Source organism: Falco cherrug, chromosome 3 (genome assembly GCF_023634085.1).
Source record: "Falco cherrug isolate bFalChe1 chromosome 3, bFalChe1.pri, whole genome shotgun sequence".
Lineage (NCBI taxonomy): Eukaryota > Metazoa > Chordata > Aves > Falconiformes > Falconidae > Falco > Falco cherrug.
Genome location: NC_073699.1, coordinates 33,702,227 through 33,728,847, shown reverse-complemented (window position 1 = coordinate 33,728,847; position 26,621 = coordinate 33,702,227). Strand labels below are relative to the sequence as shown.

General features: G+C 39.7%; 1 protein-coding gene across 1 annotated transcript; it reads right to left on the bottom strand.

Moving 5' to 3' along the window:
* Positions 1–1,381: 1,381 nt before the first annotated feature.
* On the bottom strand, positions 1,382–19,123 carry CALB1 (calbindin 1). Its single transcript, XM_055706347.1, has 11 exons — positions 18,919–19,123; positions 18,541–18,617; positions 13,925–13,999; positions 9,091–9,174; positions 8,946–9,002; positions 5,809–5,886; positions 3,307–3,362; positions 3,172–3,211; positions 3,031–3,084; positions 2,830–2,901; positions 1,382–2,429 (listed from the first exon to the last, which is right to left on the bottom strand). Exons 1-11 carry the CDS (start codon positions 18,998–19,000, stop codon positions 2,316–2,318), a joined length of 789 nt encoding a protein of 262 aa, XP_055562322.1. The 5' UTR covers positions 19,001–19,123; the 3' UTR covers positions 1,382–2,315.
* Positions 19,124–26,621: the final 7,498 nt, after the last annotated feature.

Genomic DNA, 26,621 nt, shown 5'->3' with positions numbered 1-26,621 from the left:
TCAGAGATTTTAAAACCTGGAGTTTTTACAGCACTTTTGACTTACCCCTATTTTGCTTTGCACTGACATAGTAGACATCTTTGCTAGAATGGGGTTTTTAAATTGCTGTCTCTTAATCCAGGTTTTATTTATGAGAAATAACTGCAGGAAGCACTCTGCCTGTTGGTGACTGAGACCTGCTTTCTGTGTCACGCTCTGCAGCAGAGGCAGGTGGTGGCAGCAGCTGGAGTGGAAGGGTGGTTTCAGAACAGGTCTGTGACAGGTAACTTTACTTATGTTCAGGTTTCTGTGATGACTTTTTGTGAAAAAACACTTTAAACGTTTTTATCTTCCATTGTAATGAGTTGAGCAGCCACATATGTTTACATACAAGTTTTGGGTTTTTTTCTTTACCTTTACACTATTAGAATGTTAAAATAAGGCAAGATCCAGGGTTTCAGGTGCACAGTATGAACAATATCAATCATTTATTGTACTGATAGGCAGATTCAGTGTTCCTCCACTTAACACACACAATTGTATTTCACATTGCATAGAGAAAAGAGGAGAACAAGCAGAAGTTAAATCACTGTGCATGCAGTGGGAGTAAAGCGGTGACAATGAGCTAGCTTAATCTTTTGTTGTTTTTTTTTTTTATTTGAGGGGGAAGGGGGTTCAGCAAGACCCATCTGGCACCATCTACTCCTTAACTTCCCAAGGCTCAGACTAGAGAGATCCCAAGGCCATTAGGCCATTCCTAAAATGGCATTTAGTTGCCTGAGTTCACCTGAAGAATTCAAAGATTCATTTCAGTGGGAATTCAGTGACAATAATCTTCAAGAATCTGAGCCTCGTTGTTTGAGACACGTTTCAAATAAAATGCATTTGCTTCTGCTTACGTAAGACACAGAGATGCATCTGAGAAGTTGTATATAGCTCTTCTGCTAACCTGGAATTGCTTCTGAAACAGTTGTACGTGGAAGCAACGTAGATTTTTTGGCTTTAAGACACAGCCCAATTTCCTTCCGACACCAGTACATACTGGGAGCAATGGCCTGGACATTAGTGGAGTTGCCTGGCATAAAACCAGTGTAAAGTAAAAAGGGAGCCAAGCCAAAAAAATAAAGATGCAAGAAGACAAGGCTGTTTCCATAGTATGGTTCCCATTTTAAAAATACCTCTCAAGCATAATAAAAAGCTGAGTCCATGTAAACTAAATTACTAGATTGGTATAAAATCTGTACTAGACCTTTTGTTTCATTTAGTGTTAAATTTTAATTTAACTGTTATAGATTAGTAATTCAGTGTAAGATCTGAGGAGGCACATGGTTTTTAAATAGTTGTTTTGTCCCTTACATGGTACAGAAAAAAAATCCAGGAGATAGACAAAGTAGACACCAACAATCTTAGGTTATTAAATTTAATTATAGATTACACAGAATATGATGTAAAAACAGCAATTTACTAGAATAGTTATAACCTGCAAAATGTGAAAATAGTTTAGAAAATGGATTGTCATATTCTCTGACACAGCAATAGTCATGAAAGGTACACTTATAATATCATATGTTAATCTGTGTATTAACTATACTACCTGTCATTTAGCCAGGATTCCAAGACAGATTAAAGGCATTTATTTCTGAAGTGCCTGTGTTTAAATTCAGTAAAGTTAAACAGCTAGATTGAAAACACTACATTTTTGTCAGCTACTGCGTGGAGATCTATCCCGGATAAATGCTTTGTCTATATGCTATGAGTTCATAATGAGAAGAGTAATTGAAAAACTGCAGAGAGCACAGACCTGTAAGTGGGCGGTTTGACAACTGAAAATATTTCCTAGTGCCTTGTTAATTTTTGGAAATCAGGCATGCCAGCATCTCTTTCCTGTTTCAGACCTAGATCATGTTTCATCTGAATTCATATTTTGCATTTAAAAAACCCACGCTTGTAACGGGGAAAGATATCTGTAGACCTTTTTGTTACGTCGTTCAACAAGAAATGTTGCAAGTGTCAAAGGATATGATGACCACAGCAATGTCAGCAGGTTTAATTTTTTTCCCAGCTGTGTTTATGAAAGCAAAACCAAAACCAACCCCGACATATTTTAGTTTCTTTTTGAATATACAGACTGGCCCAAACATAAACAATCTCTTTATCAATCTTATTGTTACAAAAACTGTACATTACAAACAGTATAGAAACAAACTGAAAGGAATGTGCCACACATCCTGGCTAATTTTCTATATGCAGTTTAAAAATACAGCCTACTCCCTTATAGTGCACAGTTATTGTGTAGATGAGTACATCACTAGTTAAGTGGACATGATAGAAGAGTTCTAGTTTTCCTCAGCACAGAGAATAAGAGCCAGTTCTGCTCGGTAAAGCTTTCCTCCATCAGACAAGGCCATGATGCTTTTCTTGTATGTCGCAAGGTTGTTAATGTCTAATTCCTATTTAAAGAACAGATAATGCTTTACCAGCATGAACAAGTTTGCTTCCAAGGCAGAAAATGACAAAAAAAAAAAAAAGGGGGGGGATATTCTCAGACTGACTGTCTGACAGTAATACATTATAAATATTGCTTATGCATTTGTGTGTTATCCATCTTATAGCCATGTTAAATAGCTGATAGCTATAGATGTCTCAGAAGCAAGATTTAAAGAGTGTTGCTATACAATCACAACTCCCCTAGTTCAGAATTTACAAAGTTGTGACTTCTGCCGAGAATTTTACGTGTACTTTGACTTCAGGAATTACGACTTAGAAGCTCTATATTTATCTTAATAGGGTGGATTAACATGTCCTTAAAATCCACATTAAATCTAATCTCCAAAAGGCCTTTAGGATTACCTTTTTGTTCTTCTCACAGAGATCCTTCAGTAGTGCATCAAGTTCATTTTCATCTATATAGCCATTACCATCCTGAAAAATAACATTAAAGATAATTTTAAACATTTATTTTTCATTTCAGAGGTTGTGGCTAATTTTCCACAAACTCAGAAAATAAATGCCATCAGACTACACAATTAAAAAGGTTTTTGAAAGACTTACTTGATCATACATCTCAAAGGCTTTATTGAATTCTTTTGCACACATTTTGACACCCTAAATGCCAAAAGGAAAACACATCCGTTAATTACACCAGTTATGTATGATGGTAACAAGTTACCTTAAGAATGTGAATATTCATACCTGAAATTTAATAAGAAAATTTTCCTGCACTGGGAGTAGCCTTTGGAGAGGAAAAAGAAAGGTCAAAATATTTAACTCCTTCCGTAACAGTGCTTGGTACATGATACTTGTTATGCAAAGAGTCAGAAGACATACCTGGCCAGTTCAGTAAGCTCCAACTTCCCATCATTGTTTGCATCAAACATCCTAAGCTGAAAGAACATATAATTCTACATTACTAATCAAAATTAATCAACATAATGAAGTAAACACTTCTTTGGAAAACTTAAATTCAATGAAATATAGCCTTTACTTCATGCCGAAATTATGGCTCCAGGTTTTAATCTTCACATTTGCTGTGTAATGCATTTATTTAAAGTACTGATGAAGTAATTTATAGTGATTGATTCTACTGCAAAAGCCTCATAAGAAGCCAGACGAGCAATTCTGATTAACCTACTCTAAGGTTGGTCTTAACCAGCCTGCAGGGATGAATGTTCCGTATGAAAAATGCTCATGTAGTTAATTATAAATGAGAGGAGTCTTGACGTGATAACATTTTACTTTTGACTTCATGTCATGATTTGATAATAGCATCATTATTGTCTATTCTTAAAGGTGAAACAACAGATGGGTAAAGTGCAATAGAATCCCAGGCATTAAATTGCATAGTCAGAAGATAATAGACGTTTAATTCAATTAACTGCTAGGTCTAAATATTTAAGTAAAGATCACATTCTGTTTCTGTGATATATTTCAAGGAAAGAGTGAACAGATGCTATAGATGATCTCATTTTGTTGATGGTATGAAAACGGGAAATTAAATCTCTCCAAATAATCATAATTAAATTATAAGAATAAGTATATTAATGTAATTGGACAAAACAAGTAAATGCTATTTCTGATCATTTTTAATCACCCTATTGTGTTAAAGTGTGTTCCTTTGAGGCCTTGAAAAGATGAGCCTCTGCTGCTTGAGAAGCACAAACAGTTTATACTGGTTATTAGAAGCAGATGGAGATAGTGCACTTGCGTGGGACTTCCTCTCCCAGTTTTTACATCTGTATAGTTCTATTTTTCTACTTTCAAGTATTATTTTGCCTGTGCTGTATAAAAGAGTCACAAAAGCAGCAAACATTGTTAGGCATTGTACTGAAAACACCACCACCCACACTCCATCCCATCTCTTTCAATCACAGTAATTTTAGAAGTAATTTTTAGATAAGAGGAAAAACGACATCCTGTGCTGAGAAAAGTGTATATCCTTTTAAAGACAGAATTAATGCCATGAAAAAAGACTTAATTTCACTTGGTTAATACATGATAAATGGCAAAGGAGACCAGAAGAGACGCCAATTCTATAAACATTTATTTCTGCACAACACCTTGGTTCCTTTGAACGCTTCCTTTCCTTGCATAAAAGCATCTGCCTTGCATGCATTTTCCATGAAAGGAGATTTGCATTTGGGGGAGGTACGCAGTGCCAGCTGTGAAGTCAACATACTTTGTATTTTGATGGGTCGTTAGTGCCTGGCTGTGCCTGCCTGCAGCTGCTCAGGACCGTATGTTTTCTAGTAGTCTTTTCTAGTTTCTGAGGAGATTATGGGAGAGCCAGCCTTATTTATTTTTTTTTCTTATTGCTGTTAATTCTTTGTCATTGGATCTCTCTGCAGAGGCCAGAATGTAGAGCATGCTTTAAGATGAAGGTCAAAACGCTCCCTGAATGAAAAGGATATGTCTTATTTTCACCAGTGAATAAACAGTGACAATTCTAGGTAAATGGTTTATACTGGTACAACAAACCAGCAGGCTTTTTCCGGGAAAACCACAAGTTTTGATCAGCCATTCTCAGACCAGTTTGAGGACTAGTGTGTTTACTTGGCACATTTTTGATTGCTAAAAATATTTTAGGATGAAACCAAGCTAGCAAAACAAAAAATGTAGTGTTACACATTTCCTGAAGACAAGGATTCTGAGCCTTTTTTTTCTTGAAATGTCCACTCAGAAGCCCATACTGGTCCTTACCATGGAGCACCATAGCAGTGGGATGGAAGGAGTGCCCCAAGGACAGGCTGAATTAAGGCCAGGGAAACGACAGCTTTGTTCTGGTGTTTTATCTGAAACATCGATTTCTCCTTCTTGAAGAGAGGGAGAAGGAAAGAGTGAGATGCTTGTAAATCTGGTAAGAAGCCACCATGTGATGGCTTGATGGCTTTTAAGACAAGAGGCAGACACTGCAGCACTGTAAGAAGGCAAAACGTAGAAAGTAAACCCAAATTAATTTGATCTAAATGTAATAATGTATTAATGACAGGTACAGTTTTTCTCTTGTGAACTTAAGCTTTGCAACTAATGGCACAAGGAAGCAGAATGGGAAAATTCTATGGTTTGGTCTATCTAATATCATTTAAGTGCCAAGAAGATTCAAAATTCCTGACCGTTTTTTTTCAAGCAGCACTGAAAACTTCCCATCAAAACTCTGTAGCTGCAGAAGTACTTGCAAGGCTAGATGCCTTGGTCATCTACCTGTTGCAATGACATAGTTAGCCTGATTAGGACCTGGTGGACTCCAAGTCGTTTGGAGCCTTCCAGCAACTAAAGATAAATTGAGTTGGATTAATCCAGTCTTGATGAAATAATGTCTGTAAATAATCTTACCATTATTTCTGTGTATTCTGTTAGCTTTGAGTCTTCAATCTGCTTATTTGCTTTCTGTAATAAATCTTTCAAGAAACTCTGTTAAAATAAATAGAAAAATAATAGGTCATTTTTTATTTACGGTATAAAATGCTTGACATGCTAACTTCAGATTAAAGTAACGGGAAATACTATTTTACTCTCACTTTAGTATTTACTGCTGAAGTTCCAAGTAAGTATGAAAAGCAGTAATTAACAGCTAAGAATATAACAGTTTCTTTTGATCAATTCAAGTATATTGCCGTTTTATTTGGAAAAAGTGACTCATAAAACTTTCTGCATTGTATGCCATTTGTTGTATTGTGATTTTGGAAAAAATGGTTTGGCTTTCAAGTGTACTGCTTCCTAATCAGCTCTATCAGTAAACTAAACTAATTAACCTTGAGTCTCCTTGAAAACGAGGATGCCTAATCACTTCTTGCAACATAGGTACAATTTTACAGAAAAGATCAATGATTAATCAAGTTTTCTTCTTGCCTGTGGCAGTACCTGATGCTAGAAGTGAACGTTAAGCTACATTGCTCCTTTCTACCTTCTATTTTAAATGTGTGCAGCCAGTTTCATTGCATTTTATTGAATGAGAATTTGATATACTGTCACAGGACTTGAAACATCAGCCATTATTACTTTAAAAAATGAGATTGTTTCCACCTATTCAGTGGTTTAAATTTCTGTACTAGCTCTGTGACATTAAAAAAGAAAGATATCAATTTACTTAACAAGGGTGTTACAAGAACTGAGATGTCTGTATGCCTGTCAGTGCTCAATGAAGTACCTAATTAGTGTCATCAGTTGGAGTGTCATTATCTTTGTGGAATCTTGGCCCACATTTCAAGATATAAAATGGGGTAGCTTGTAAGAAAATCTATTTGTACATAGATGACTTTCTTGAGCTTGAATGCAACCATGTCAACAGTCACACGACTAATACCCACTGTAGTTCTTCTAGTTTTGCCCCCTCCATCCATGCTGGAGGGCCTTCCTGGTGGTGTGTATACAAAGAGCATGGCTGAAATGTTGTAAATGGACATTATGGAGACATGTTTGATCTTGTGTGCTTTGGTGGAAAATAGAACTGGAAAGGACATTGAATGGCTATCCAGTCTGTCTCCATGTCTCAAGAAAGGATCATCTGTATCTAAACTTCCTGAGTTACTGTCTGATCTGAGCTATTGCCAAACCTTTCCTAAATACAGGCCGTGATGGAGAGTCTGCCTCCCCCTTAGACAACATATTCGACCGCTGTTTCTATTGTTAGAAAGTATTCCTGATTTCCAGCTTTAATTTCTCTTACAACATTTTGAGTGGGTGTACTCCTCACATAGCAAATACTTAAAATGTTTGGGCTTGTCAAGAAATACTGATCTACAAGTAAAACTGGATATTTATGTCTTATGTTCAATATGTTAAGATGGCCTGTTTTTCTGAGATGGACAAAATTTCACAGCACAAGAGAGAAGGGACCACTAGGGATGCAGTTTAAACGTCTTTATTCTTCAGCTGGTCCTCAATCAGCCCTGCCTTTTTAGGTTTACTTTAAATTATAGCAGCTGGCAACAGTCCTTAAGGCATTGTCTAACAGCTGGAGAGTTCTCAAGTGCTACATGCATGGCCTCTCCTGATCCTGCAGACTTTAGGTACACTGACTGGCTGTGACCAGCCAGCAGACTAAGCTCATCTGCCTGAGGGGTACCTTCAGGTAGGATCCTCAGCAATGTCACACAGATACCAAACTCAAAGAGGAAGAGAAAAGGAAAAAAGGTGTGAATTGTCTGATGTAGATTCCTCCTCTGAACAGAAGAACTGTAAGGGTTTCAGACAGTTTGATCTCCCAGAGCTTTAGTTAATAAAGCTTATTTAGTTCTTTAGCACATATATGGGCAAAATAGTCTAAAAGAGATGGATAAACACTGCTAGGTCTTTCTCTAGGAATTGTTTTGATTCTTCTGAATTAAAAGCTACAGTAATGTATCAAATGCAGTTGAACTGTGGAAAAAAGCACCTTTCTAGTCAGAAGGTCTTGCATATGAGCATCTCCTCTGAGGAAAGGCTGGGAGAGCTGGGACTGTTCAGCCTGAAGAAGACGAGGCTTGGGGCACCTCGTCAATGTATATAAATACTTCAGGAGAGTGTGCAAAGTGGATGGAGCCAGGCTGGTGCCCAGTGACAGGTCCAGAGACAGTGGGAACAAACTTGAAACACAGGAGGTTCCCTCTGAACATCAGGAAACACATTTTCACTGTGAGGGTGACCAGGCACTGGCACAGGTTGTCTGGGAATGTTGTGAGTCTTCATCCTTGGAGATATTCAAAAGCCCTGTGGATATTGTTTTGGGCAACTGGCTTTAGGTGGCCCTGCTTGACCAGGGGGGTTGGACAAGATGTCCTCCAGAGGTCCCTGCCAACCACTCTGTGATTCTGTGACTGTAATTCAAGATCTACAAATTGCTGTTAGTTTTATGACTAGAGAGGTAAATCATTGCAGATTTAAGGTGTTTTAAATCTTCAGGGCTGAGATGGCTAATTGAATTATCTCAATTCTGTTCTTATTTGTGCATATTAAAGCTGACACCAAAATCCCACCAATTTAACCAAGCAGGGGGAACAGAGTTCTATTTGTGTTAGCCTAACAGTATTACAGTGGAAACGAGGATTACATTATACTTGAGAGAGCACGATCTGTCCAGCAGCATAGTGGTTGATGGTAGTGATGTCCTTAGGGGAAAAAAAAAGAATAAAGAAAAAAGAAAAAAACAGCTCTCCTCCCTAATATACCAAAAAAAAGAACAGCATAGCTTTCACAGGCCTATCTTGCTTTCTTAATCTTTCTTATTTCTAAGTTACAGTACCTGCAATGCTGAGTCACTTGAGACAAACATTGATCTGAATTAAAACATGTTTTAAAAAACATTGATCAGATTAGAGTTTCAGTTTAAATAATTTACTGGTGATAAAAACATCAGCAAATCACATTGCTTTTCGGTCATGTTTGAAATGCAAAAACATGCATTTGGTGGGTATCTGAAGAAACAGATAGCAGCACAGGCTGTCATCCAATGCCTGCTCTCATCTTGTGCCTACTCATAAATATCAGCTTACCTTGAGTTCCTCAGAATCAATGAAGCCACTGTGGTCGCTGTCGTATTTTCTCCATGTCTGCAATCAGAACGTGAATGCATTAATGATATATTTATGGCAAGCAGGTCTTGGATAATTTTACAAAAGGTGACTTTTCCTACTGTACCTGCATGAAGTCTTCACTTGACTTTAGCTGCTGGCATCTGAAGAACAACAGGAAATTCTCTTCCGTCGGTAATATCTGAGCAAGCTGTAACAGAATTTAAGAAAGATTAAATTTTGATTATTCATTAGGCCAGCTGAGCCTGGAAAAGAGCATGAAGCTTTTTAAAAGACTGTGAGATTCTTTGTGCTTATACTGCCTTATTGTGGCCCCATAGGCAGCTTCATCCTCTTAGCTCAAATGTTTGGAAGATGCCTCTGAAAGGCTTCTGGCTTGCGGCTTTGCCATATTCATCAAGGTCAAACAGAGTTTAGTTCTGAGAGAAGGGAGTGAGACATCACTTTCCCTAAGGGGTAGCTGGGGAAAAAGGGGAAAAATTCACCCGTGCAGTTAGGTTCTATGGTGAGAGCCTTGCAATTGGCACAAAGAGAAAGCGTAATGCGGGGATGTTCAGAGGGTAAGTGTGAAGGACCACGAATTAAGAAGATCCTGTGGCAGATACTGAGGAACAAGTGAGAGGAACACTGACATGAAGAACAACACATGTAAGGTAAACAGAAAAATATATGGAAAAGCCAGGAGTAAAAAAAACAAGTGGGGAGGGTGAGGGGATGGCAAACAGTCATCATCTGTCAGGCACAGAGATGTGTTCAAGAAGAGCTATAAATACCAGAAAGAAATCAAAAGGGCTTTTAGCCCTACAAAGTCAGGCGTGGTTCTTCCAGTGCCTCTGCTCTACAAAAGGCTTTTTTAAAATCAGACATTATTGTACTGATTATTGAAAATGTTCATTTACTATAACTCAATTTTGGCAAGTGACAAATGTAGAAGATGGAGAGTATGCTGTATAATTTAATGTAAAATCATGACTTGTTTTTAACAAAAGCCCAATATTTTTTTCTGTCCTCAAAATGTATGAAATGTGTTTTGATTAAAGAAAAATTTTTACTTGAAGAATAGGCCAGCTGTGCTTACTAGGATGAGAAAATGGAGAAGGATGGATTTCTTAGCTGCATTCTTTCACGAAAAATGAGATCTGCAGACTTCCTGGAGCCCCATCTTAAAATTTTGATCCAAATTTTTGTTTCTCTGCATTCAGTTCACACCCTTACATCCCTCATTCTGTCTATTTCAATGTTATTGCCTAATTGCTCAGGCTTTTTACTTGGGTTCCAGCAGTGCTGTAGGTGAGTTCAGCTCTCCCTCTCACCCTACAGGCACAAGAGTGTGGAGACAGATCTCTTGTTTCTCTAAAATTACCAGTGCAAGGAATCAGTTATATTCTTTAAGTGTTTGTACAACTGAAAAGACACATCAAGGCACGCTCCTTATAGAAATGGTGCAGCTGATGGCAGGCTGTTGGGCCCATCAGAGCACTCCAAGTGCCTTTGCTAAATGGCTGAGCACCAAACCCAACCAACTTAAACAATATGGGTTTGTCAGCAGCTTTCAAAACCAACTCAGTTATAAATAGCATATACACATTTGAGTAAGTACATGTTCATATGTACGCAATAGTTAAAAGTGTGTAACTTAGTACCGATTTATGGAAAAATTTATTTATTGCTCCCACAACAGGGGAGTTACGATTTTTAGAGTACATTCCTACTCAACAACAAATGTTGAATGGAAGAACTGATTATAATAATAAGCAGAGTCTGGAGGAAGAGGCTAATTATGACAATGGGAAAGGGTTTACACGTGTGGAAATGACAAATAAGGTGTCATTCATGGGCTCTCTGTAACTGGTGAATTTTTCAAGGACACTGTAAAATAGTACAAGGTACAAGGGTAAATGTAAAATAGTAACTTTCCAAAGAATTATTAACAGCTTACTAGCAGTACCAAACTGTATTAGAGGTACAGAACCTATTACCTCTGGAAGAAAATTAGCCTATTTTAAGCTATACCTCTCACCCTTTGTAAATCCCCAGGGCAAGCACAGGCTTTTACGTTACAAAGATGTAGTAGCTCAATATCCAATATTAGCTCAGACTAATGCCAAAAATTGTGTTTTGAGATTTCTTTCTTTCGTATCCTTTAGCGTAATAGAAATAATATCGCTAAAGGGAAGCCCAGTTCTCCAAGCGTATGCATCGAATAGCATTACACTGCTTTTTGTGGAAAACTCTGCATCATTAAGGGATGAGGAGATTGTGTCAAAACTCAATCAGCTTCCAAGTCCCAGTTATAGCACCACAGAGGAAAGATGGAAACCTGGTGCAATTTCTAATGACTTCTTTGTGAAAGTAAGTATAGGGGGACCCTGTGACCCATGTTTGAAGAAGAGTGCAGACCGCTGCAAGTTCATCTGTGGCAGCAGTAGTGGTTCAGTGAGTGTTTCCATGAGCTATGCTGCTTTTATGAGGAAGGTTGGCTGTTTCTGCATTGGGAGTTATAGAGGACAACCACAAAGCCAGAGACTGGCTTGACTCCTCTCTGTTCAGTTGCAGGCCGAGATACCTCTTTATAGGTTACCTAGTGAAAAAAATACTCCCAGTACTCAAAACAATATCAGAACTATTTTCTAGAAATCACTCTGTAATGAAATCTGTTTCTATTTAATGCTATTTAAAATTCCTTTCACCTAATACAGTGAATTTTCTTTTTAAAATCCTGCAATAGAGAATGGGAGTACAAAGAATATTTTAGGCTAATAAGTAGTTATTTTTACAGCAGCAGTGAGCTTCAAATAATTTGAATGTGGAATTACTGCAGTCCTGAGTTTCAAAACCTTGGGTTTCATATCCACGTTTCAGTGAACCATTTGCCTGAATGAGTACAAAAGATGAATTACAGGTGCCTTACACAACGACAAGCAAGTGGACAGGTCAGACTGAGCCTTTAGCTGGAGTGCACTGGATAAAAGCTAGTGAACTAACTGCAGTGTGTTTGCAAAGACAGAATCGACAATCTGAGCTGAAAATCCGCTCCTTCCTCTGTGAAGCCACCCAGGGCTCCTCTTTGTCTCAGTCAACAGATCTTTCCTGTAAACTCATTATTTGCAAGGACATTTTCCGTCAGATGCTGAGGTATTCATTATGATGGCTGGGAGTCTGAATGGTTTTACGTTAAGGTTTTTTTTAAACAATATTCATACACTTTTTCAGAAAAAAACTATTTTATGTACTATGTAAATGGGAACAATCTGGAATTACTGGACATTTTTGTTTATAAGGAAGGAGAATCAAATTCAAATATCAACTGCATGTACAACATGTTTTATCTGAGTCCCATCAGCACTTTCAAAATGAAGCTCCGTGCTGATGTAAGTGAAATAAAATATAGCTATTTGATTAGGAGACTGCTATATTAAGGGAGAAAGTCCCTTCAGTCACTGAACTGAGTACTGTCACCATTCAGTGGCTTCCGTGGATGCTGAGCATGCTTGGCACCTCACTGGGTGTGGTGAGCACCGTACCATATCAGGCCCTCTTGAGTTTTCTCACCTTTAACCATTAAGTCAATAACAGAATCAGAAACAGAATTTGAAAGGTAAAACTTCCAGTTATCTTTTCTAAGTGAGGAAGCCCAGTCTTTTTCAGCCACTGTCTATACATTTTTCTTGCATCCCAGTGCTTGCTATTACACATATTTAAAAATAATAAATTAAATAGGATTCTTCAATACCAAATGAAGAAGCATTTTTTAGTCCCAAACCAAACAGTCTGTTAGTCCAAATAAACACTTAATTCTTTTTAAAACGCAGAACTATTTGATCAGTGCTACATATTGTCAAAAGGTGCATTTTTAAAATCAGTTATAGCTGCAAGTGAAACACACTGCTCATATTTCGATTGTAGTTTTGTCATCATTACATATGCATTTAAACAAGTATATGCAATTCAGACACATGACAGAGGAGAAAAGATGCCCTAAAATGATTTATTGTATCAACGGTAATACTTCCTATTGACTTTTACAGATTCTGTGCAGTCCTCTATTTTAAAATTTGCTACTGACTGAAAGTTGGTCACTGTAGAAATTTTGCAGACCTGGCTTGTTTCCAGTTGTTTCTTAATTATCTCTCTAGGTCACTTCTCTTATTATCAGAAAAAAAAAAAATAATAGCATTTAATAATAAAACTGCAGTCTCACTGCACTCAGAGTGACATAAATGAGTTGTAGATTTAAGCTTGAAAAAGTGGCTTCTCCAGCTGTAACCTAGCAAACTTTTTTGACTTGCAGCATTGAAGAGTGAAAGCGAGAGAAAACACAGTGGTTCCCCCCTTCCTAGCAAGTTTCCTAAATTACACAATTGTTGAGCAGCTGTAGGTGCAGAAGGAGTTGGTTATTTTTACGTTCTTTAGAAAAGTGGGAGTAAGGAACAGGGGAATTTTCTGCCTGAAGTTCTGTTAAAGTTCAAGAAAGGAATTAATAAGAAATCCTGATCTTTCACAAACTGGATCACAACTACCATTAACATTTAAATGTTCACTTATATGTTATACTCACTATAGGGGTTGTGACAGAGCATTACTTCAAAATCATATGTAGAAATAAATCACATTACCTTTCACAAACTAAATTTCTAAAATAGAGCTCTTTTCTGCTTTCCAGGAAAACTCTATCACTGTTGGTGCTTATTATACTGAACAAAGGGTGCACAGAGTTAAATGAAGTCTAGTGAAATGTCTGGAGAGGGGTAAGGAATACCTTCTTTTTGTTAATGAAAAAATTTCTTTAATGAAAAAAATACTAAAGATTTTAAGACAGCAGAAGAAATTTTCTGTGAAATTGAAAAATCCAAAATATTTACATATCATGTTTACATTGTTTTGTGCTAAATGTATTTTCTACAACATGTCAGTCTTTTGTTATAAAGTAACTGTCTTACCTCAACTATTCCTATTTTTCCATCAGCAGTCTTTCCATATTGGTCCACAAAAGCTTTCATTTCAGGTGTTAAATCCTACAAAGTCACAATGAGAGAATCATTACTTAAAGATCCAGAGGAACATACGTAAATTTACTTGAATATTCTATTAGTCGCCAAATAATATACTACATTTAATGAAGTGCTCACACTTATTGCAGCTAGATTCCTCAAGTTTAAATGAAACAGTATTTTTTTAACATGAATAATGTAATTGTGATAAATTTTACTTCCTGAGGCATTACATTATAGTCAGTGTGAATGATTGGCTTCTAAATACTTAGAACTCTTATTTTAGTTTACAGAATGAAAAAAATTTTGAAGACAGATGTGTTGAAAGATGTGTATAACAGCTCCTTTGTTTAAGAGGATGACGGTGAAGTTCATAGGCAATTATTAGTCAATTTTCTCATTTTTCATTTTTAAATTAGCAACTTGAAGGCAGTACAAAATCTTTCAAAATAAGAACATTTCAGTATAATATAGCTGAACACCAAAATAGCCTTTCCACATTTTTGAGTGGATTTTTCCTCAACAATGGATGCTATTTTAGCCCTGAAAGAGCTCATCACGATACATTTTTCACTGTTTAGTATTTGATTATCATAGAAACAGAGTCAAAATGTCACTGCTGAAATGTAGAGGGGAGGATTTAGGAGGGAGAAAACTTTGAGCAGTACCTTAAATCTGGCAAAGTAAAGCCAGCATAATTGTTCTTCATATAAATTATGCTCCCTACTGTACGTCTGTTCTCTAAAGGCTGTCCCTGCTCTAGGCTACGGCAAAGGTGCCAGCTTTGGGGTGAATATCTAAGTATTTAGTTTTGCACTTCAACTTACCTTGCCTTGCTTTGATATGAGCTGCCATCAGCCTTCGATACTGATCAAACTTTTAACTTTCTCTGTATTTCTTACAGGTGTGAGTTAATAAAACGGTGCAGGAAGAATCAGGACTACAGTTATATTAAAACAATGGACAACACTATGTTTATAGATGGAGATACAGCAGTCTGGAAATTAGAAGTTTAGTTGCTATAATAGATCTGATTATATGGGACCTAAGGGATCCATTCTCTCGCTGGAGGCCCAGGGAATCTCAGCTGTACAAAGTCCATTGTAGTTTGTCCCAAATTTCAACTACCAAAGCTAACTAAAATGTCAGTTCTTTGTAGCTGATACAAGCATGGCCTAGTATCCTATTTCTGTCAAAGTCATCCATGGCAGGTTAGTAATTAAGCCATGGCTTTAATTAGAGATGTGGTTATTAATACAATGCACTTCAATGTCACCTTTCATCTAATGATCCCAAAGTGCAGACAAGTTTGCTTAGCAGATAGAATGGAGAATTTAGACACCTGGATTTTAATTAGTCCTGGTTAAATATTTTACTAATCTTTCCAACAGCAGCTCTGCAGTGCCAGACAATGTCCAGCCATTGAAGGAGGCACAGCTAATTACAGGTTAAAGGAAACAGGATGTTTGTCCTATAGTACATTATTCAGAAAGGGTTGTGAGGGTTTTTTTGTATTTATTTCACCTGCTTTTGAGCTGCTTGATAAGTTATTCAAGTTATGTTATTCAAATAAATGTTTTTAGTCAAGAAAACTTGCATAAATTTAACCACGTCTGCTCCTAAACTTGATACAGATGCAGTGCTCAGTGATAGAAATTAAGAAACTAACCCTTCACACCTCAGTCTCCCCTTTAAAAATTTAAGACACTTGTCCAGCCAAGTGTAGCTGTAGAAAACCAGCTTTTTTTGATATGATTTGAAAACGTAAGGATAGATGACACTACAGAAACACCTACATGACCCTATTCATAAACATCTATTAAATCACATTTTTCTGTGGAGATATATTGTAATCATCTCTATATGCAGAGAAAGTGAGCAACAGATGTGGAATAGCTCAGCCAAGATCCACCTATTGACCCTTAATCAACCTCCATGTTAGTCACTTACACCCCACAGTTTCTTTTGGCAATTGGCATATAATAGAGAAAGTATTGCATGAACATGGGGCGCAGTAAATGGAAGCTATGTTTATATACTTATATCGCTTTTATCTTTAGAAAAGAGGCAGTTCTTTCAACATGCCTGAAGGTATATCAGATCAATTCAGTGTCTACCATAATGCATGAAACAAAAAGACAGTGTTACCGCAGAAAAGCCCAAGCCCTAAACCCTCCAAGTACAAATCCACCCTTTGGGGCTAGCATGAATCAGGCTGCATGCTACTGCTCCGTCTGAGAAAAAGCAACTGTGAAAGTATGGGCTTACTGAGTAGATTAATAAAACGATTAGAATTAAAACATAATTAGAACGGTTCTGTAGTTGGGAAGAATATTGGGAAATGTTAAACCATCCTATTGGATGACAGAATCGATGTAATTCTTTAATACATATGGCATGACTGATGTAAAATCCAGCTATGAAGAATGCATAATTGAATATTTCAAAAATAGTGAGCAGGAGAGTGACCTGAAATGCAGAAGCTAATGATGACAAAGAAGCTTTGGGGTGTTAAAAGAAGGACAGCGAGGAAATGACATATAACCTATACTAGCTTCTCAATGTGTCCCTTCTGGCAAAAAAAAGACATTCAAAGCTACTGAATTAGCATCCCGTGAGACAAGGCATGAACTAATGAGATGCTTGTTTGGCAAATGAGCCTTCAAATCCAAGAATCAGCTTTGATTTGACACCTTAGATGACATATATCCATGCCTCAGAGCCAACAGACCAAGTAGTGAATTTCATGTTGCAACTGTAGATAGCTCTTTTCAGCAGAATACTCCAAAGATAGGTTTGAATCAGAAAAATGGGAAAACAAAACTTAATTAAACACCTGAACATTTTAAAATGATGTGTGAGATACAGTCAGAGGTTATTTTAAAAAAGGGCATAAATTATGAAATTTGTAGCAGATAAGAATAATCCTGCAAGGCTTTTCTGTGTTACTTTGAGCAGGCTCTGTTTTAAGAAGAGATGCCCACTTGCTTTGAGAGAGAAAAGAATCTGATCTTAAAACAATAAATATTTTTTTCATTGAGCTTCTAATTATTTTTTTAACTACTGAATAATATATCAGCATTTCTACTAAGAATGCCATTCATACTAATACACACAAGCTTTAATATCTTCTTTTTAATGGACATCAGTTTCCTGCACTTCAGTATAGAAGAGAGATTTGTTTTGTTGCAATACTTGAAAGGAATTGAAGTTGTGTTTAACGTTTTCCGTGGGAAAAAAAAATAATTTTTTTTTCCTTCTAAAAACATACTCCTTTCCCAATTTCATGGTTTTTTTGAGTTTGGGTTTGTTTGTTTGTTTGTTTTTAAAGAGTTTAAACTTACACTTATGAAAATGAGTGCCTACACCAACTGCACTAGGAAGAATTAACTGGTACCTGGACTGCAGTAACATCAGAGGCATTGCTGGGAGACAGATTTTCAGATGTGTGAAGTTTGTGCTTATACCATTAATAACAGTATACAATTTTCCACAAAATAAATTAAGATTCTTCTTTTTCTACATGTTATTCTAAAATATACAGCAACTTTAAAGCAAAGTTAATTATTCAAAAGCTATTGCTCAGTTTGAAGGTATTCTTATATGAAGTATTAATCTGTTTCCCCCATGCACTCATGCCATCCAGTTAAATTATAATTTTGTTTTCTGTTACTTCACAAGTCTTTTAGCATAAATTGATTACGTTAGGTTATATATTGGAGTTTGAAGGTAAGTGGCTTGTGTTAAAAACTGATTATTTTGAAGACAATTGTTAAAAAGGTTCACTTCTATTTTAACTCAAATCTTTACATGGAATATTTCTTTCTTTTTTTTCTTTTTCTTTCTTTCTCTCTGTTCTTTCCCCATGGAGGTATAGTTTGGAGGAAATTTATCATCAGTGCTTTAATAACTCATACACAGAACTGTTTTGACAACATTGCCAAAAACTTTACTGTCTCTGAACAATTTAAACCACCAGGATTTGGTACTGGTACTCCTAGTGTGTAACACTGGTGAAGGGCAAGAAGTGGTTAGCAGTCATCTGCAGATCTATTCAGTGACCACCAAGGGGCAGAAATGCATTTCAGCCCATACTGCCCATTAGGTATGAAATTAAGAGTCCAACTAACTTGAAGTGTTGGTTTTTTCTTTCTTTCCTCTCTCTCTCTTTTTTTTTTTTTTTTTTAGCATCAGTGCACATCTGGATCAGGTAAGATTAACTGCAATGGCATAAGGTCCCATCCAAGCCAAAAAGATAACATCCATGCATTTCTTGACTTTTCTTTTTAAGCACTGCCAGAAGGATCAACTTGTAGCCTGCCAAGATGCGAGGGGGGACCTGCCCTCCGGGGAGGTGGACCCTGGCCTCACTTTTCCAAAGCCGGCGGTTTATTTCATTTGCAACCTGCCGCTTTCTAACCGAGCTACTCCCCTTTGCCTGCTGAGCAAGAGAATGAGCCATGGGATGGCAACAGAGGACAGAAGGAAGTGGGGCACCGGAGTTTGCTCAGGAAAACTCTTCTTTCCCGGAGGAGATGGAAAAGTGGGGTGAAACATCAACCTACCAAGCCTGCCTTCTTCCGCGCCTGCTGCAGCTCCTGGATGAAGTTTTGTAGCTCCTTCCCATCCATGTACCCATTGCCTACAACAGAAAGAGTTAGGGGTGCTGTCACTGCCCCCTGCAAACTCCCTTCGCTCTTCGGCGCTGGCAGGGACGCCTCCGAGCCGTCTGCGCCCTCCCGGCGGCGCGGCTCCCTGCGCGCCTCGCCCGGCTCCGGCCCCAGCCCCTGACGACGCCGGGCTGCGCCCCCCGGCTGCGGGGCGGCGGGCGCGGAGCGGGGTGGGGGCCGGGGCCGGGAGCGGTGGGGTCCCCCCCAGCCTCCCGTGGGTCTGTCCCCCGCCGCCCCCCGCGCCCCCGCCGCCCCGGGGGGGCAAGGAGTCACCGTCGGAGTCGTAGTGGTGCCAGATCTCGAAGAACTGGGCGGCCGAGATCTCCACGCCCTGCAGGTGGGTCTCCGCCGTCATGGTGGGGGCGCGGGGCGGCGCGGCGGGGAGCGGCGGGGCGCGGAGGGGCGCTGTCCGCGGTGCTGACTCTGCCCCGCGGCGACGGCTGCGGCGGCTGCGGCGGCTGCGGCGACGGCTCCGACGGCTCCTCCCGCCGCCGCCCCGCCGAGGGCTATTTATGGGGCCGCCCGGACGGGCCCCTCCCCCTGGCGCTGCCCACCCTCCCAGCCGGCCCCGCCGAGGCCTTCCCGCCCTACGCGGGGGGGCCGGGGTCTCCCACCGGCGGCTCCGGGGCTGGGCCAGCCCGGCGGCACCCTGCCCGGGGCACCCCGCCCGGGGCACCCCCCGGCCCCCGCAGCTGAGCCCTCCGGGGACGGGCACCTCTAACCGTGGGCGGGAGCGGGCGTTGGGGGGTGCCGGCTTGAGGCCCCCGAGAGGAGGGGGCAGCGCGGGGTGAGCCAGGAGTTATTGCGGGTCCTTCGCTGGGGGGGAGTGTGCCCATGAGACCTGGGGGAACTGGAGCAAGCACAGTTTCCCAGTTTAGCCATCGGGTTTCCGTCTGGGAAAGGGTCCCGGATGTCAGAGCATGGGCTAGTAGCTCTGCAGGATGTCGTGGTACAAGAAAGCCACATGGGACACCACATAGGGTGCAAGGGGGCCATTTTTCACTGCTCCATCCCCAGGCCAGACCTGCAGACAGCTCTGCGGAGGCTTAACCTTTGAAGCTCTGCACCCCTGTAACCCCGCTATTCCCACTGAGGTACCAGGGGATGCTGAGATATCCATATTGAGACAGCATGGGAACAGGCATGGCACATTTAAATATACTGCCCTAGCAGGTAATTTCATCCCAGCAGATAAGTATGGGAGGCTTCATTAGTGAGCTCATTCTCTCCCAGCGCGGGGGTGTGAGGGACACTTCTGGCTGGACAAGAGTGTTTTTTGGCAGACCAGCTTTGGAAACGCACCCTGCTACAGCAGTGGGTTGGTGGGAGGGGACACAGCAAGTTACCAGAAATCTTCCTTCTGCCATGGGGTAACAGTATTCTAATGATCAAGACCCTTTTGGAATGTCTTATTTTAGTCTTTAGGGCTACCTGGGTACTCTGAAGCACTGAAACTGCCTTTTTCTGGCAACATCTATCCCTCACACGTTACATTGAGTTAGCATGGTTCAGTGGCAAAGATGATCGGCTGACAGGACTTTGCCAAATACTGTAGGTAGTATAGTAAGGATGGGGGATGAGAACAGCTGGGAAACCCCAGAATCTCCTTGTGCTAAGTGATTGACACAAGCAACAGTAGGACAATAATACGTTAAGACTCACATAATAGCATGAGGATAAAAACCCAATGGGATAATGCAGAACAGAAGACAGCGAAATGCCAAGGGAGGTGGATAACCCAGCAGGATGAGAGGTGGATGCTTAGTTAAAGGCTGACATGTCCTGAGAGGGATTTCAGTAGATTGGGTGGCTGAAATCTTGTATGCATTATGGAACAAGATGTGGGCATAGCGATTAAGTAATCATGAGACCTTATACTTGATTCCCTCCATCTTTCCATTCTCCTGTTTCTCCACCTGTTATGTGCAGCTTTCTGTCATTCTGTTGCTGCTGTTTGGCTGTGAGCTCTTCAAGAGATGCATCATATTGGTCGGTGTTTTGGGAGCTGCTGAACAAAACAGCAGCTAAAATGAAAGACACAAGAATCTGATCATTAATCCCTTCACTTCAAAATATTTGTATTGGTGGAAAATGTTCAGAATAGTTTTACAGCCACAAATGCCATTATACACTTGCAAAAGGACTGAAGGAATTTTAAATAATTTCTTACGATCAGACTTTGTGTTTCACCATGTACAAAATAAATGAAAAACCACGACTGAGTCAGTTTCCCCTCTAGGAACTGTTTTTCACGCATCGCTTTCTCAGGGTAGTACACTTCAATGCGAGCCATATCCTGAAACTCCTGTAATCTGTCTACATCTTGTTTTAAAAATAAAAATTGGAAACTAATGCATTTCCATACATAGCAATGATGACAAGAAAAAAGAGGCTTCATGAGGCTTATTTTTATAAGGAGCAGGGACATCACAGAGCTCTGGCCTTCACAAGCAGAAGCACAGTGAACTGAGCCTGGGATTATCCTTTGTACTTGGAAAAGACAATGGGGTACCAGTGACGCAAGGACAGTGGAAGGAGACAAAGGTGAAACTGGCATTTCCATCATTTTTAGATAGAAGAGGTCTGTGCTAGTGAGGCAACTTCTTATATTTGCCAAGTGTATTGAATTACTCCATCCAATGCAGAATTTCAGCTTCCAGCCAGGCTGCATGAGTGGAAACTGAGTACCGAACCTGTTTCAACAGTCCTGTGACTTGCATCTTAGGCTGATTTGCTCCTTGCTGCATACCGCTTTCCAATGGCACATCAAATCTTGTGCCTGTTACTTTTCCCTGACCCAGAAGTCTGTAGCTGAATGGGAGAGAAGAATTCAGAGCTGTTTGGAGCCAGCCCAACCTTGCTCATCTAACTGCTCAGACTTTTAAATGAACAGGAGCTGCAATGTTTACATCTTCAAAAATTCTCCAAATAAAATATTTTACATAGGTCGTATGTGGCCAGGAGGGTTTGAAAGAAGAACTTTCAAAATATGCTGCCTCTCACCTCCAGGAACATATATAATTGTAAGGATACCTGGACGCACTGACCTCTCATTATGCTAGCATCTACAAAATCACTAATGTCTACAGAGCATTTATGCATCTTTGTGCCTTCTTTGTAAAACAGTGTATCAAGGTGAGTGGGTTTGTATGTTCTCCCTGCTGCACTTGAAGTGATCCTGCACAGGCATAAAAGTAGCAGACATTTCCATGCAAAAATAATCACTTATATAACTAACTGCACACCATATTTTCATGATTAATGAATTACCAAGCCAGCATTCATATTTAATCCCACTGGACTCCGCTTCTTATGCAAAACTAAATCAGAAACTGGTCATTTCAATTCCAAGAAGCTATTAATTTCCATTGAAAGAGGAAGCACTGGAAAAAGATTTCAAAATGCAGATATATACAGGATGTGATCCATAACTCAATGAAGTCTGTGCCAATTTTTCCAATGACTCTAGAGGGCTTTATACAAGGACAAAGTTCTTCATATTTTCAGAAATTATATGTATGGTGATATGCATATATACACATTGATTAATGAATTACTTCACTGAGAAGCCGAAGCCTTGTCATTCATTTTAGTTAGAGCTACTTGAAGTTCTCCTTACAAAATATGAGCCAGATCCATATCTGGCAGAAGTCAGAAATGCTACACTGAAGCCAGCTGGGAACTTGACCCAGAATCTAAGTGACTACAATTTCCTTTGAAAACATTTGTTGTTCGTAGCTGTTCTTCAAATGCTTTTCATGAATTATTTTTTGTATGTGGGCTTTCTGAGACTTCCCTGTTCTGACTACCAGACTTCTGTTTTCACTCTCTCAAGAGCACCTAGCTATGGTATCTGAAGGGTTTCTCAAGATGTGTAGAATTCAAATAGCCCAATTATAATAGCAACACAACCTAAAATATCCCTCACATAAAAGCAAGAAATAACAAGGTAAGTACTTCTCAGTCAGAAAGCGCCAATATTTCAGCATCCTGTGAAGAATCACCAACTTGATTTTGATGACCAGACACCAAAAGAGACTCAAAGGTAAGAACTTTCAAATGAGACATGAACATGAACAACATAAATCTCTGCAAGGACAAGAGCAGTTATTTACTCGGTTATTCTCAGTCCACCTTCAGAAGATACACCAAAGGCAGGGACTGTTGTCTCACCTCTCTTCTGAAAGGCCAAATTCATGTGTGATCCTGAGGTGTGGCTGGAGTTCCTTTATCAGCATCTTCTTTCCCTTTTGATGCTTAGTTCTGATTAGCAGCACAATCATTCTTGAAAGTTGTAGAAGGAAATGTTGGTCCTTGGCTGTTATCGCTCGCTACAGTCCTGCCTTCCTGTACAGAACCATCGCAGGAAGAAGCATTTTGAAACAAGTGATTTTAATTATAACCTTTTCATGATTGTCAGAGATGGAGAAGGTGTCTCTTACATTCTCCTTCACTCCTTTATTAAAACACATATCTGAAAAACATTGTAACTGGAAGGATGGATAAGGTTTTAACCAAATTTTTAGATGTTAAGTAAATACAAAAAGTATTAAGTAAATACAAAAAGCAGGGTTGCCTTTCATCTTGAGCCCAACCATGTAAGTATGAAATATTTTAAAGCCAATAGACACAGTCTTTCACACGGGAAAAAGGATGTAGATGTTGTTAATTCTGAACAAGTGCAAACATCTGTACAAGTACAAAGTCCTGCTAATGTCAGTCTTGATGGTGACAGATGCACAGACCAGATGATAGGTAAGGGCTGGTGCTTCATAAAACGATCCTAGGAAACTAAAACCTGGGGAAGACTTTTTCTCAGGTAAATATTTGGTCCAGGTACTAAAAGAAGATCCTCAAGCTTATTCCTGACATATAACCCAGACAGAACAACAGGAACAACTGTAACAGTGTTGGTACCTGGTCTGGGCTGTGGCAGAATTTATGGAAGTAGCGCTGGGCTCTAGAAGGCGGCTTCAGTTTTGTGCGACTGCCAGCAAGTATGGCTGGCCGTGGGTGGAGGAACATGTCTTTTCAGAATATTTGAATAATACTACAGAACAATTTATTGCTTACTTTTTCTTTATCTACATGTCAATCAGTATTCGTATTCTTTAAAAATGAGAAAGAAAATGCAGCACTGAAGTGCACACTCTACCTTAAGTTGACCTTAGCTTATGTAGTCATTATGTAAAGCCACTATTTGCACAGGAATTATATTATGTAAATAGTGATTTACATAAACCTTCACTGTTTTTCAAAGGCAGCACTACATAGAAATGTTTTTTTTCATGCACCAGACAGAATTGTCCAAAATAATTCTAAGGATGTAAAATGTATTTTAATATAAAATGCAAATTAGTGAGCCACTTGTAAATTCAGATTGCAGCATATCCCAACCCTTAACCTTCTGACACATGAAGTCAGGGACTAATTAATTTCTTTTTAACCTATTTTATACCCTTACAGTCTCATCCATAGCTGTCCAAGGAGCAATGTAATGATGACAAGGCAATGCTCAGCAACAGATTTCTCAACATTAGAAGGCCCAAAGTCCATGCAACCATGCTTTGCCATGTCTTCCCACCCTGCAAGATCCTTTGAGCCATCAGAACATTTTGTTCTTCACATTGCAGCTGCCTTCCTTCAAGGACCGTATGGATGCCCAGCACAGATGTTGTGGGCAGCACTGGCCTGGCATCTCCCTCTGGCCCAGCAATTCCAAAGGGCAGGCAGCATGACAGCCTGTGGCTCCAGGCATGAGGGAAGGGCTTTCTTGTTTGAAGGAATCCAACAACATGTTAGTGCTACATATGCATGAAAGGTTGTTCTGGGGTGTCGATGTATCAGTGCCACCAGGAAAAGCACCTGAGGTGGATGGGGTTTGTTTGATACTCTGCAATACTATAGACCAACTAGGAAACCAAGAAGAAAAAAAAAAAGAAACCATGCAACATTCTTGAATTTAGTCCTATCTTTTCCAGCATAATGCCTAACTGTGGGTTTTTTTCTTGTATTTTGCAGGCAAACACCTGCCTAACTGCGAGATTTAGAAGAGCCTCAGGGATGACCTAACTCATGCCTGGAAAAGCAGCTCCTCTTGCCCACCTGCCACAACCCCATAATATCTTCACATTGGTGGGGTGTGAGGTGCTGCAGAGTTACTGCTACAGCCAAAGCTACCCCTGGCAAGAGGAAATCTTCAGCTGCTGCCTGGAGCTCCCTGCATGGCGTGGGCTGAACACGGATGGGCTGCAGGGTGCTGGACCCTGTGCTTTCTCTGAGAGTCTGATCCAATGTTTATTAAAATCAGTGTTCATCCTTTTATTGATTTTCAGTGAGTTTCAATGGGATTTTTAGTGGCTTATGTTGCTGTATGCCAGACCAGAATTTTATTCTTTCTACTCTTTGGATAATGTATATTTGCATACTATTTCAAGCAAATTCAGCACAATTTAGTACTCTAACGTGTAGTTAAATGGAATGTTAGTGCTACTAATGGTGGTTGGTTATTGAAGCTCTTAGAGACCCATCTTGTGACACACCTTACTGGGAGACTGCTGGAAATTTAGGATCCTAATTTAAGAGGATTGCCTGTGTCTTTGGAGGACGTTAATGCTCCTTTTGAGTATTTAAGACACTTTCATTTTACCCATCCTGGAAAACTCAGACTGTGTCTAGCTTACAGGGCAGTATGCATGCTTTGGCTGAGCATTAGCCCCACAGCTGGAGAAGAGCTGGATGTGTGTCAGTGGTCCCTGTTCCCAGAGTCCTCACTTCCTGAGCACTGACATTTTTTGGGAAAGAAACTTGAGCTGACAGCTGAAAGGAAACTCCGGAGTACGCCCACAGGTACTACAGCCTGGGTGAGTGGGGGACCAAGGCTATGGGGTGCACCCTGGGCCACACCTGCTCTGCAGCTCAAGCACGTCCATAGGGCATTATTCTACTTGGAAGAAAAGCTGTGTGACCAAAACATACCCAAAAGGGGTATGTTAGATGTGATGGGATCCAAGTGAAATGGTTTTGCGGGTCAGTCCCCTGTGGACAGAATAGGAGCAAAACACTCCTCTCTGTTCTACGTACGTCCTCTTGACTGAACTCAATGCTCTTTAAGAAGAGAATGAATCACAAGAAACACAATCCCTGTCCTAGAGTAGTTATGCAAGATGAAAACATACTGTTAATTTGTAACTAGAAAAATCCAGTGTTCCTCGGGAAGGTTGAATTAAAAATTTAAACTGGAGGTTTTTCTTGTTTGAGCTTACAGCACAGCCCTATCCTGTCCAATCTGTGTGCTGCAAGGGTCTACCACAATGTAACAGTTGCTTGAAAAAGTAATCATTTTAGCAAAGTTATGGAATATGAAGGTGTTTAATAAGCAGACTCACCCTTTTTTAAATAATGGAAAAAACTTGTGTTATCTCATTCCAAATTCTTTTATAACAGTTGTAGGTCAACCCACACAACTTCAAAGCCATAAAATTACACGGTGCGAGTCTCAAAGTGTAATATGGAAAAAACAATAAATAGAGCAAACAATATTATAAGGTGAACAGGTTCATCTTTCAACTCTGCTGAACTCAAAACTAGCTCAGCAAAAATGACGTAAGTGCTGTTGTAATAAAGATCTCAGTCACTGCCTGCTGCTGCACAGCAATGTGAGTTCTTGGTATGGACAGAAATCTGTGATCAATGACCACGGCAACTGGAAGCCTACAGAAGCAGGCGTGTAACGTTACTTACTTTTTCCGTGCAAAATACCAGCTGCAGTTCAGCTGTAAGGTCCATTCTTATGCACAGCTCTCACTGAAGATCAATGGCTGGTAATCGTGCATATCAAAGGGAGAATAGCTCTTCCACATGCTATTTATCTCCCAAATGATATGAGCTCTCTTTACATAGACTGCTGTATTCTTCTGCTTATTTTTTTATGTTTCATATTTCCACCAGCTTATCTCCTTTGTTATCCACATATT